This window comes from Eulemur rufifrons, chromosome 3 (assembly GCF_041146395.1).
Source record: "Eulemur rufifrons isolate Redbay chromosome 3, OSU_ERuf_1, whole genome shotgun sequence".
Taxonomy (NCBI): domain Eukaryota; kingdom Metazoa; phylum Chordata; class Mammalia; order Primates; family Lemuridae; genus Eulemur; species Eulemur rufifrons.
In genome coordinates, this window is record NC_090985.1 from 18,713,021 (window position 1) to 18,726,630 (window position 13,610).

General features: G+C 60.5%; 1 protein-coding gene across 3 annotated transcripts in view; it reads right to left on the bottom strand.

Moving 5' to 3' along the window:
• Positions 1–571: 571 nt before the first annotated feature.
• APBA2 (amyloid beta precursor protein binding family A member 2) overlaps positions 572–13,610 on the bottom strand; it is a 55,857-nt gene continuing 42,818 nt past the window's right edge. For 2 of the 3 annotated variants that reach the window (XM_069465809.1, XM_069465808.1), the window contains 5 exons: positions 11,379–11,558; positions 10,220–10,432; positions 8,668–8,787; positions 1,849–1,989; positions 572–643 (listed from right to left, as the gene is read on the bottom strand). In XM_069465809.1, the coding sequence (XP_069321910.1) occupies positions 572–643; positions 1,849–1,989; positions 8,668–8,787; positions 10,220–10,432; positions 11,379–11,558 (726 nt within the window). Of the gene's footprint in view, positions 644–1,848; positions 1,990–8,044; positions 8,111–8,667; positions 8,788–10,219; positions 10,433–11,378; positions 11,559–13,610 lie in introns of those variants that run through there. The other variant, XM_069465810.1, reaches the window with a different exon arrangement.

A 13,610-nucleotide genomic window follows, 5' to 3' on the forward strand; every position in this document is an offset into this window, starting at 1 on the left:
TTTACAATCAATCACATGTCCCCCAAACTTTCATTACAAGTCACATCCTGGGAACTGGGCTGCCACATTCCTGCAGAAGCAGCGGCGAAGGCAGCCGTTGGGGACTGTCAAGGCCCCCCCCAGGACTCAGATGTCCCAGCCCAGGGGGCGGAGGGGTGGCCGTTGGCCTGCCCAGGGACGCAGCCCTCGGAGGCCTCCGTTCAGGCCACACGGCAGGCACCCGCGTTCACTCTCTACAGCTTCAGGGAGGAAAGACACACACTCCACACCACACACAGGGACCGGGACACACCCTCGGTGAGTCGAGGTGAGAAAAGGGTTCAGGACGTGGCAAAATACTTGACTGTTTTACAAAGGTTTGTTCCTGTGACTCTCCTTTGATAAAGATATACTCCTTTTTGGCAAAATAAAAAAAAAAGTGGGTGGCGAGGGCACGACCTTCGGGGAGCCAGTGTCCCTGCTGGGCTGTGGGGTCGGGGGTCAGGTCCTCGGCCCGGGTCTGGCTCCGGCTCCCCTGGGCCCAGGCAGGCCGGCCTGGCATCCAGGTCCACGGTGCGGCCAGGCTGGTGGCCTAGATGTACAGCGGGGTCTCCTGGCCCGTGAGGAGCCTGAACATGGCGGCGGGCATGGTCTTCATGTGAATCTGCCAACAGAGACAGGGGGCTGAGCCGCTCTCCCGCCCGCCCCTCCGTGCAATCAAGTGCAAACAAGCAACAGCTGTGAAAACCCCGCGTTTCCTGTGGGAAATGCCAGTCTTTAGAGTGAAGGCAAAAGGACGCCGATGGTGACCTAGAATGCCTTCCCGGACGTTGCAGACTGCAACTCACGTCCACACCCCGTCTTTAGAGGCTTCTACACGGGTGAGTGCTAGTTTCGCTTTCAGTCAAGTTAACAGGGGTCGGGGGTGAGAAGTTGGGCTTTTAATGGGGACAACAGTTTGCCCACTGGCTGGGGCAAGCCAGGGGTGCCCTGGCCTCCGAAGACCCTGCAAGGTGTGTGCTTTGCTTCAGTTAGGTGGAAGCAGTGGGCGGGGGGCAGAGACACACACCCCTTCTCATAGAACCGCAGCTAAAGCAAGTGGGCTGGGGACTGGCTTGCAGGGGGTCAGGGTGGCTCAGGTCCCCCATCCTCTGGGGATCAGTTAGCTAATGACCCTTTAGGCCCTGGCTCCAAAGGGTCTGGGTATACAAGCAAAGCTTGCAACCGCTCCCCAGGGACACCAACGTGGGGCGTGCCTACCCCATAATCCTTCTTTGGGGGCACTGGGAGGAGGCATGTCCTGGTAGGAGGACACTAAAGCTCTGGAAGCAAAGTGACGGTGGGCTCTGTGCTTTGGCCCCGGGGCCAGCGGTGCCCACTCCTCTAGAGAGCCTGTGCCCTGAGCAGTCTACTTCCATGCCAGAGGTGCTGCTGGACGTCCCTCTGGGTGCCCAGTGGGGTGCAATGCTCCCGGGGCCAAGCAGGAGCAGGCTCTGGTCCGACACCCACACAGGTGCCCCCTGCCTGCAGATAAGTCCTCCCACCTGCCCCACCAGGAGCCCTTTAATCAGCTTGGATTTCAGCTCCTCCCTCTCCCCACTGCTTTTCCCGAGGAGAGGGAAGGCTCACAGGGCATGATGGGAGCACAGAGGACCCAGCAAGCAGGGTGCACCCAAGGTCCTCAGGCCAGGCTCGCCTAGGAAGGGTGGGTTTTCCCTGGGTGGGGGCCAAAGGCTTTCCTGAGCACATCATGTGCCCCCATGGGGCTTCACGGTCATGGAGAAAGCTCAGGGGGGGACGCCCCTAGCCTCACGTCCTGGCTTCAGGAAAGTGGCAGGGGCAGCAGGGCAGGGACCGACATGATCTTACCTCCCCGACCGAGTTGGACAGAGCTTGGACAATCTTCTCGTGGGCTGTGGCCACCACGCTCTGCCCGTTGATCTCGATGATGCGGTGGCCGACACGGACGCCCCCTCGCTCGGCAATGCCCCCTCGCATGAGGCTGCAGATCTAAGCAGACGCAGGCAGGTCAGCATACACGTTCATGCCAGGCGCTCCACGGGGTCCCCAAAGGAGGGACCCGCAGAGGGGAAAGCCCTGTGTGATGACAGCTCCTACATGCAATTTGTTGACTCATGGAGATTTGGATTTGGAATATGTTTTGTTTTGTTTAAAAAGGGGAGGGTCAAAGCTGAGGTGTGTGGGGAACCGTCCATGCCCTTGGACCCCCGTGGTGGAATCTGTCCTCCCCACGCCATGCCAGAGCCTTTGCTCCTGGCGTTGGTGGGGGCAGAGGGTGGGTGATGTGCACGGTTAGTGCACATTCCAGACAATTCCCTGCCAGCCGCAAGCTGCTCCTGTTCCAAGAGGAGACAGTCACCCTTTCCCACCTCGGGGAGGAGCGAGGTGTTGGTCTCGTGAGCTGACAAATGGAGAGAGTCTGGGAAAGTGACAGGGATGCCCCTAAGTTTGTCTCCACCGCTTGCAAATTCACTGCAAGTCAAGGCATTAGAAATGTGAACGTCCTTGCAGACACTGGGGAGAGGACAGCAGACTCCGGGGGGAGAGGCCTGGGGCTCACGGAGACAAGGGGGGCAGAGCTGCACCCGACGGCCCTGGAGAGGCTCCCGGGAACACCTCTGGGCCTGGCAGTACCCACCAAAGGCATGGAAAGGAAGGCACCTCGGCAGGAGGAGAGGCTGAGGTCCCGGGGCCACCACACCCCTTCAGCCCCAGCTGGAGATGCAGTGAGGGGGACAGGGAAGGACCAGCCTCCACCTACTGCCAGCTGCTTCCAAGGGGTCAGGGGATATCGGCCACTGATGCAGCAGGGAAGAGCTGGGCAGACAGGCAGGCAGCTGGGCAGACTGGAGTGAGGCGTTCCGAGAGCAGCCACACCCACACCTGGGGATCTCTCTTGTCCCCCATGACCAGGCAGCATCACTGCCCAGGGCTGCACCACATCAGCTGCTTTGAGGATGAGGAAGAGGAGCTCCGAGCTGGGCAGGGGGGCTCAGGCTGGCGGGAGCCTGTCCCGGAGGGCCCCGCGACCCACTCAGAGTCACCTAGAGCCTCAACGAATTCACAGTGGCCTTCTGTCCTTAGGGTTCCTCAATCGGAGGATACTGGCAGTCCAGCTACTATCTCACTAGTGTTTCTGTGACTCCTTAGGGGTTCTTACACTTTAACCGGCAGGGACCATGACCCTGGGTCAGGAAGGGTGACTCTGGTCACGCTAAAGGTCGGCACAGGTGTGAGTGGTAGGAGAGCCCAGGCAGCGAGGCGGGCCTCTCTCGCCCATGTGGCTGTCCCTGTCCCCATGGAAAAGCTCTAGCTTACACGGGCTCTTCTGGGTGCCCTGAAGTGAACGCCCTCCCCTTTCACCCCCACCTGTCCCCTCAGCGGGGCCCTGACTCCCCGGGGCCCACTGGAGGTCGAACCACCTTCCGATGGGACTGGGCCCTGCCTGCCCCCGCTCTCCCTCAGCGCCAGGCACAGCATCTCTTAAGGCTGAGACAGGCTTAGAAGTCCACCACCCACAGGACTCCCGTCTGTCGTTTATTTTGTGAGTTTTGCCTTGTCACAAACTCCACAGGCTTTTCCAAACTGACCACATGTGTGTGGGTCCTGGCATGGTAGCTGCCACCCAGCACTCAGCGTCCCTCCCTTTCTAGAAGGAGATGCTCTGGTTTGGCTGGAGACACAGGTGCGCACTCCTGCCACAGCCGCGGCCACTGCCGCCCGGCCACCTGGACTTCTGCAGCAGGGCCTGGTTACCGAACCAGAAGCCAGGACTTGGCCCAACAGGCTTGGCCGGGGGCTGGGCAGAGAAAGAGAGGCAGCCTGTCCCCTGGCCGCTGTTGTCCACCTGTTCTGTCACAGGAAGGCTCTGCTCACCTGATTGCCAAATATTCCATCTACACAGGCATTCAGGATTCACTTTTATTCTTTTTTCCCCAAGTGACTTAAGGACATTTTGTGTCAAACATTATTGGTTCTTTGAAGATCCAGAAGGAGGTGCTTCAGGGTGGCTGGGCTCACTTCTCCAGCCTGGCCAGGAACTAGGATGATCCTGAGAAAGTGCTATTTTGATCACATCCCTGATGGCTGCTGTCTTCCTAGTGTTGGAGATTTAAGAAAAGAGGACACAGGAGGGAAAGGAGGGCAGGGGGTGAAAGTGCGTTGGTGCCGTTAGAGGGCGCTGCTGGGAGGATGGGCTCAGACCCCCGGGGTATCCGGGGACAGGCTGGCAGGGGGCAGAGGCAGGAGGTGCTGAGGGGCCAAGCTGAGGCACATCCAGCAAGCATTGCATGGTGGCACGTTGTAAGCGCGTGGGTGTGCTTCTCGGGAGGAAGGATTTCTTAAAGGCATTGTGGGAAGAGAGAGCAGGATCCTTTTGGGAGGAGTGTCGATTGGATCATCTAGGCCTGTCTGCAAACTGATGCATTGCACTCGGGGTCTAATGAGGCTGAAAATGGAAAAGGCACTTGTGCAAAACTCGCTCAGATGTGTGCAAACCTCTTCTCAGATGAGGAGACTCGGGGGAACCACGGTCATGGGTGGGCACGGTGCTCCCTGCGGGCTCAGCAGCGACACTGGCTGCCGGGCCACCGCTGAAGCCGCGACCAGCACCTTGTGTGCACTTCCATTGCTGGGTTATTGACGTCCTGGGCCCTAGATACAAATCAGCCTCTGCACTGGTCACAAATGCCCCCAATCCACACGTACGCCCTCCCTGACACGTTGGCACCGTGCAAAGTGTCTGGTGAGGGGCAGTGAGTGTGTCCCCCTGGCCAGCAGGCCTCAGGTCCATCCTGGCTCCGCCACCTCCCAGCTGGGAGACTCAGGGCAAGTTACTTCACCACCCTGTTCCTCAGTCCTCACCTGTGACATAGTGGCAGACAATGCCACCCCCTAACTGGACTAGGGCTGCCCTAGGTCTGCAGGGTGGGTTTGCCCATGGGGGGCTTCCATTTCCAGGTTCCTAGAACTGACCCCAGACAGATGGACCGGAGAGGGTGGAAGCACCTGTGGCAGTGAAACTAGACAGACTGGAAAAAGACACTCCGCATGCTCATGGTCACAGCAGCCAGGAGGTGGCAGCAACCCAAGTGTCCACTGATGGATGGTGGATAAACACAATGTGGTCTGTATACAGTGGAACAGTCTTCAGCCCCTCAGAGATTCTGACACAGGCTACAACATGGAGGGACCTTGAGGACGTTATGCTGAGTGAAATAAACCAGTTACTAAGGGACAAGCACCGAATGGTTCCACTTATGCTAGGTCCCCAAAGCAGTCAGACTCATAGAGACAGAAAGTAGAACGGCGGGTGCTGGGGCCTGGGGGCAGCAGGAGGCCCGGGTGCGAGGCCAGGTGGGCTGAAAAGCTGAGGTTCAGGGGCCTTGGGGCCACCAGTCCCATCCTGAGCACACTGTGGGGACTTGCACTGGGGTGGCCTGTGCCTCAGACCTCCTGAATGTTCTCCCAGGATCGTCCCTCCCTGGAGGTCCCAGCTGAGTGGTGGGGCCCGTGGTGCTCCTCGGCCCAGCAGATGGATAGACACGGCCCGGGGCCGTGCGGCAGCTGCCCGGCAGAGGTGGCAGTTGCTGCAGAACTCACAGGGGCAGGCGCAGAGGACGGGGACAGCATCTGGTGACTTGAAAGCCCCAGCGTTTCTTGCCAGGATGCAGAGCCAGGCAGAGATTATGACTGATTTGTTCAGCCACCTGCATGCCATTTTCTGGGTCACTGGGGAGACTGACTATAATAAGGACAAACCCATGCAGATTCATTTGCTTCGTGTAAAACCCTCCCTGGCACACTCAGGGGGAGCTGCCACGTACCAGAAGGAAGCCCCTGGGAGCCACCATGCGCCCCACCTCTCGGCGGCCAGCCCCCGTCGCAGCCGTGAGCACGGGCCTTTGAGGAAATCTGACCCCGTCCCAAATGCAGAGTCGGGACCACGGCTCGTTAGCGGGCAGGGCTGGGTCTGAGGACCCTCCTCGCCCACCGTGGTGCCGCAGGCCACCCCTCGAGTTCACAGACACACTGGCTGGGTCCTCATCGTTGCCTGGAACTCAGAGTCCAGCCCTGGGGCAGAGGCGCCGAGAAACGGATGGCGTCGGAGTCTCCCGCGTCTGGCCGCCCTGGCGATTGTGTCTTCAGAGCTGGGCATCAGCCCAGCTCCAGGCCCTGCACAGCCTAGGTCTGCTGCACCCTGAACCTGCCCCCAACATTCTGAGAAGCCCCTGCCCGCCCCGCTGCCTCAGCCTCCCGCACCCCCCAGAAGGGAGAGCGCCCTGTCTCTGCCACCTGGCCTCTCCCCAGGCTGTGCCCCCGCCCCCCATCCCACTCACTGTCCTGGTCCCTGGGAGGCAGGCTCACCGCCCTGCGCCCCCACACCTCACAGCTTCTCTCAGCTGGCACCCCCTTCCTTTCCCACTTGCCTTAATTTAGCCCCCACAAAACACAAGCCAGAGCACCTCCCTTTCCTTGTCTCTTTTCCTCGACCCACTTCCCCACCAGTCCTCTGCATGGCTTACTGCTGTGTGACCTGGGGCAGGTCACTAAACCTCTCTGTGCCCCAGCTTCCTCATTAGTCCCCACACTCCTCCTAGGGTTGTAGTTTGCGGGAGGGGGGAAGACAAGGGGTGTCAGGCCTATCCTGGGCAGGGCTGTGCTCGAAGGCCCCAAGAACAGGCAGGCCTTGGGCCACCACAAGGCATGCAAAGCCAGCCCCTCCTGCAGGGCTCAGTGTGACGGAGCCATCAATGAGCAGAATTTTACAGCAGAGACCACCCACCCAGGCCCGCCTGCCCCCTCACTGGGTCGGGGTACAGGAGCAGGACCACCAGCTCCCCAGACCACCCCGGAGGGAAAGGCGGTGTGGTCACAAGGCTGCTTAGCAGGGCAGGGGCAGCCCTGGGGACGCCCAGGCAGAGACACTCGGGGGCAGGGCTCCTCGAGGGGCTGTAGGGTCACTGAGTCAGTCCTGACCTGGGGCCAGGGTGGGAGGCACACAGGCCCTGGTGACAGGTCACTGTCGGGGGCAGCTCAGAAGGCCCTCCCAGCCCGACTCATGGTGGCTGCAGACATGGGCCCCAGCACATTCCCTGCAGAGCCCCTAAATTAGTGGGGTGGCTGCTTATGCCCAGGTCACGTGTGTGCAGAGCAGCCCAGCAGGGTGGGACCAGGCCAGAGCAGCCATCTGCCCGGACAGAAATCCCAGTGGGACGCAGACAGCTTGTCTGGGCACCAGTGTGTGGGTTCAGGTGCCATGGGGCCTTCCTCCTTGGCACAGAGCGCAGGACCAGCGGGCCCTCCTTGGACATCTTGGTATGCTGTACGGATTGTCTCAATCTTCACGACAACCTTTTGAGGGGAACCCGGTAAGGTTAAGTGACTTGCCCAGGGTCACACAGCCAGGAAGGTGTGGCCAACACTGGCTAGATGCCCTTGTTCCTCTTGGTCCTGGGCACTAGCTGAACCCCTTCCCCAGACTCCTGTGTTTTGTGGGGTGTGTGACTGAGCTGCTTGGCTAGGGGAACGTGGGCAGAAATGACAAAGGGCCACTTCTGGCCCTGGCCCCAAAAACCTCTGTGAGGTCTTCTAAGCCGTCTGTGTCTTCCTCAGTGCCAGCCACACACACAGCACCCGGCACAGGCCTCCAAACCCAGCGAGGGCAGAGCCTGGGTCCCTGAGTGGCTTGTGGAGCAAGACACCCCACACCCCAAATTAGACTGTGGCATGTGTGAGAAATAACCTCTCAGCATTCAGACATCGGGGAATGTTTGCTACAGCAGCAAATGTGCCCTAACACAGAAGGGACAGCAATGGGGCCTTAAGCCCAAGCCCTGGGACGCGACCCAGGACCTGTGTACCACACTGCTTTGCCAGATGACAATCGGGAAAATTTTGTCTCATTTGTAGTTGTCTTTCTAGAATGTTCTCCCATTGCCTTTCCATTGTGGCTGAGCACACACACCTTCCCCCCTCACCTCCACACCACTCCCAACCCATCCCACAATCTCTCCCCCTTGCCTCCTTCATACTCAGGGCTGGTTTAAACAATTTGGGTATTGCTCGCCCTTTCCTTTTTGTACTCATTTAGTGGCCACATCTCTGCCCTCTGGGACCTTTGCAGGAGGAAAAACCTAGGACACGGAGCTCACACCAGCCAGACGCAGGTTAAAGGAGGGTGGGAACTCTGCACTGAAGAACTCCGGCCTGGGGAACAGGCACGGATTTTTGGGCAGACCAGCACTCACTCAAGCCCAGCCCACCTCCTCCATGGAGCCCTCCAGTCTCCTTAGTACCTGTGAGTAAATGAATGAACCAGTGAGTGAATGAGTTTGCTGAGCACAGTGAGTCTGATGCCACGACTGGTTGTGTGTCCAAGCTACAGTGGCAGGCAAAGCCTGCCAACCCCCACTCCAAGGCAAGGGACAGCCACCATGGGGACAAGGGTGCCTGGGCAGGGCTTGGGGGACCCAATCCATGGCCACACCCTGGCCCTCCCTTTCCACCCAGGACCTGCTCAGGGAGCCGCTGAAAGCTCCTACCCTGTTGGCCTGGCTGCTGGCAGCTGTGCCCACTGCCAGGTCCTGCCCACCAGACAGGAGCTGCTTCCTGGACCCAGACCCTCCCCTCGGCGGAGGCGGTCCAGGGCGGGGAGGATGGACTCACGATTCCATTCTGCACGCTGAAGCCCAGCTGGTACTTGAGGTCTGGCCGCTTGATGAGGACAGTGGTGACTGGGGGACAGCTGACGATATTGAGCTTCACCTGCGTCTGGTTCTTCAGGCCCTGCAGAGCATGGGGACAGGAGTCACAGGCTGAGTCTTGGACGTCGCCTGCGAGCAGCCCTCACAGGCCCAGCTGAGGATGAGTCAGGCGGGCATGACGGAGCCTGGGTGCAGCGGGACCGTGCCCTGGTGAGACAGGCATCACCTCTCGGCCACACTGTCCTCTCTGTGCAGAGGGATGAGCATCACCCTGACACTTACGAGGGCTGCTGGGTATCCAGGGAGGCGGCGTGTGCTGTGGCCCACCATGCTCTGGGACACCCTGCCCTGGGCAACAACTACCCACTCCCGGGGCCAGAAGCCGGGCTCCAAGTGTCACAGAGAAGAACCAATGCACCTGGCACTGGGGTCCCCCTCACGAGTTTGAGGGAGGGGCTGGCATCATGCTGAATGCAGGATAACGTCCTACGGAAGGACGTGGGGACACCTTCCTCAAAACCAAACGCCCTCCAATGATGACTCCCCCACAGGGCAGGCAGTGACAGGCCCAGTGGAACTCAGTGAGTGGGCAGGACGTAGGCAGCTCGGTGCCTGCACCAAGACAGGCCAGCCTGGAGCCAGGGGTGCCACTGTCAGCAGACACCCTAGGCCCCAGTTCTGGGGTGAGGCTGGGGTGAGCAGGCAGGGGAGGAGCCCAAGCCTCGGCACGGCTGCAGCTCGCAGCTCACCCCTCTGGCAGGCTCAAGCCCCGCCTGACACCGTGGATGCTGCCTGGAAATGGGGGTCACCCCGCCCCCACACACAGCCCGTCAGAGCCCCTGGGAGCCGGTTCATGGGATGTTCTGGGCTGCGGATGCCCTTCCTCTCTCAGGCCAAATAAGGGGGGAGGGAGGTGCTTCCTCCAGCACCAAAACCACAGTGGGCTGGGGAGGGGACCACAGATGGGTCACAGGAGCCATCAGGACCAACAGGGAGAGCCTGATGTCTGGAGACTGCTCCCCCTGGCATGGCCAGGTGTGACTGCCCTCACCCCACCTGCTGTGACCCCTCTGCCTGACCCCCTCCTGGGACAGGCAGCATAGCACCTCCCAAAGCTGCAAGCTCACGGGTCAGACAGTCAGGGTGGCCTCCCTCACTTAAAGCAACCTGAGTCCCAGCACTCGATCCAGGTAGGGTGACCAGCCCTCCAGTCTGCCAGGACTGAAGCGGCTTCGTGGAAGTGGGACTTTCAGTGCTAACCTGAGAAAGTCCCACCGGTCCTCAGCCCCTTGCCGGGGCCATCGTGGCCCAACCCTGAGCTAAGTGAGAAGCCCGGAGCAGCCTGGGTCCTCCTCTGGTCTCAGCCATGTGGTACAGTCTTGGGTTTAAATTTTGACTCTGTCACCAACCAGGCCCCAGGTGGGTCTCTCATGGGTCAAGTGGGAATGACAGCATGGTGAGGACACAGTGAGGTGGGCTGGGGTGACCACCAGCAGAGGGCGCAGCACACCCACCTTGATGATGCCTTGGCAGGTGGCGAGGGGCAGCCCCACCAGGCTGGTGCCATTGATGGACATGATCTGGTCCCCGATGCTCAGCTTCCCCGAGCGTGCGGCCGGGCCACCGTTCATCATGTTGGCCAGGATGACCGTGGGCAGGATGGAGCCCCAGCCCGACTCCACGACCACCACGCCCAGGATCTCGCCCTTGTGCTTCTCCAGCTGCAGCTGCGAGGGAACCAGCAGCGTGAGAGGGGCCCGCGGTGGGGGGCGGGGCCTCTGCCAAGCACCCACGGAAGCGGGAGCTCAACCCTGGCTCCGTGGGTCCCGCCCTGCCCTGGCACCCAAGGCCAGCTCAGCTCAGCCTGCAGCCCAACCCCCGGCCTCACCCCAAGCTGGCTCCCAAGCCTTCCCGGGGCCCACAGAGCAATCCTGGCAACCTGGAGGCAGACTCCATCCACTCCCATGCCCAGCATGGAGTCCCCCAGCATGGCTGCAGTGTCCTGGCTCCTGCTCTCCACCCCCCAACCCCCTCCCCCTGCCAAACCCATGAAGGCCAGAGGAATGTTCTCAGACTCCAGAGCCCATACCCTGCCCCCGGCCTTGTCTAGAAAAGTCCTTCTACTTTTATTTCATCTCGAAGGTCACTGTCTCAGAAAACTGCCTGCCATGCATTCAGCAAGAGGCCAGGATCATACATTCCCTCTCTGATGTACAACCAGACAGAATCATTCAGTCATTCAACAAACAGTCAAGGTAAATGGGTCATCCCCAGGCTATTTGTTCCTCTGTCCTGGAAGAATTTTACAAAGACCCCTGAGGGGAGATGCTGGGACCTGCTCCCCTGTCAGAGCACCCAGGGCCCCTGCTTCACAGACGCCATGTGCTTTTCAGAACCGTCTCCTGGGTGCTGAGCACAGGCTGATGGTAACAGCACTGAAAGGCACATTTTCAGGGTCATGAAAATTGATTGTAATCAGCTTCTTTGTGACAAACACCTCATTTCACACACCAGTGCTCGGCTGCAAGGCAGGAGCAGGACGCCCGGGCTGGCGGGACAGCAGTGGCCTGCGTGTGCATGAGGCCCCGGCAGGCTCACTCTGCAGGAGCCTGGCTTGGGGGGCAGAAGCCAGCGGCATGCGGCGTCCCCACAGCCGGCGGGCGGCGGCCTCACCTCCTTGCAGTTCTCCGAGTTTGAGAAGTGGATGAGGTCGTCGTTGTACATCTCCTGGGTGTTGATGATGTCGCTGTACTCCTTCTGGCTCAGGTCCTCGGGGTTGATGCCGTTGGCCCGCAGGAACTCCTGGTAGGCCACGCTGAAGGCCTGGCCGATGGACTGCGCGATGAGCTGCGCCTGCGGGGAGGGCAGAACCGCTGGGCACGGGCAGGCGGCCAGCTCTGGCCTGCGCCCTGCTGCCCACCTGTCCCTAGCTGCCACCAAGGGGGTTCCGCACGGGCACCCCCAGCAAGCCTCGGCTCAACGCACCCAAGCACAGGGGAAAAGGAGGCTTCGACTTCAATTCCTTTCTCATCTACACGTGGCGGGGCTGACGTGCTAGTGACGTGCAAGTGAACACGCACATGCAAGAGCTGGCTGGGCCCTTCCCAGCTGCTGGTTCCAGGCTGAACCGCCCTCCCACACCCGGCCTGAAACAGTTAATAGGAAGCACTCATCCATGCTCTTGCCTGTTCCCATGCCCAGCATCTTGGCAGCGGGTGGACCTGGCTGGAGGAGCTGGGCCCGGGGACTGCCAGGTGGCACCGCCTGCCCAGATATGGGTGGGGCTTGGTGGGGAGCCTGGCTGGTGGCAGCACAGCCCAGGGACAGCAGGGCCTCTGGGAAGGGCGGAGGGAGTGGGGGCGATAGGGTGGCAGGGACCTACTCCACCCCAACTGGGATCTCAGGATTTGGGGACACAGTGTTCCCCAGGCCTCTGGTTCTGTCTCCACCTGACGGAGGTCACCTACTGGGAAGGATGGTCTGAGAGCATGGGATCCCTCTTCACCACTGGACCTAAAGCCCAGCATGGACTACACGCCACTCTTGGCTCCACCTTCGGTTCTCTGGAACCTTCCCAGAACTTCCCCTTGGCCTACATCATCCCTCCACCCCATGGAGGCTCCTGGGAAGAAGCCCAAGGGATCTGGGTCCTGCGGGAACATGTGCCTCCTTTGGGCACAATCCAGAGCCACTGACGTCTTGCTGTCAGTTGCTGTCTCCCACTTCCCCTCGCCCTGCATCCTGCCTTCCTCCTGCCAGCGCTGGGGCCGGCTGGAGGGCTCGCTCTGGGCTCCCAGTCCCTTCTGCTGTCAGGCCAGGAGCCCTGCCCAGGCCCCAGTTGCCGGGTGGGTGCCACTGGGGCTGGGCATGGGGTTGGCCAGTGCTCAGGGGTGGCCTCCTGAAGGTGCAGCTGGTAGGCTCTGGGCAGGGACTGCTGTACCCAGCATGTTCACCAGGTGGCTGCAGGCCCCAGGCAGCTGAGCTCCATTCTACAGAGCAGGCCACTGCATCCGCAGGGCCACCTTCTATGTCCTTCTGGGTACTCCACGGTCCTCTCAGCCCCTGCACTCACCCCAGTAGCCCACCTGGAGGGAGCCTCCACCAGATCCTCCTCTCTGGGGAGCTGCCCAGGGGCTCTCATACTCCATCGGCAGGTCCTTGCCTTGCTCCTTCAAGGACCACTTGGGGCCCCAGTACCACCCCTGCAACTGTGCTCGCAGCCTTGTCTCCTACTGAATTGAGAAAATCAAGGCCACAGTGGCAGCCCCTGACTTTAACCCTCTGCCACACCCATCCATATCAGTTGGCACCTTGGAGGCTCCTCTTTCTCCTTGGCGACTTTCACACCAACTGGCTGTCCACCCTCTGCCCCTGGGCCTGCTCTGGGCCTCGTACCACCCAGCACTTGCAGCCCACCCCCCAGCCAGGTCTCTAAGACATCCTCAATCCCGCTGTCCCACGCAAATGCCTGTCCAGGTTTCCACGGGTCTCTAAGGGTGGAAAGGGTATGTGTGTACATCATCATTTAAATGTCCTCTCCTATGAATTTGCCATGGTGTCAAAGCATTTCAGGTGGGCTTCAACTTAGAAAGAACATGACTGCCCCCACCCACAGGTTTGAACCCTGTCTTCAAACTCAGTTTCGATGCCATATTTCAGGGGCATGAAAATAGCAGGACCCCTCCCTGCTGCCCAGGTCCCTAAAACACTCTCAAGTCCTTATGTGAGCAAGAATGCCCTGGCCGACTGGCCATAGAGCACATAAAAACATTTACTCTGGCAACAGCAACAAGAGTGGGGAGCCGAAGCCTCCCTGGTGGGCCCTGGGGAAGATCGGCTTGGAGGGGTCAGTCCCTCTCCCCAGCTCCCCCTGGGCGCCGGCCACTCCCTCTCTCCCCTTCCAGG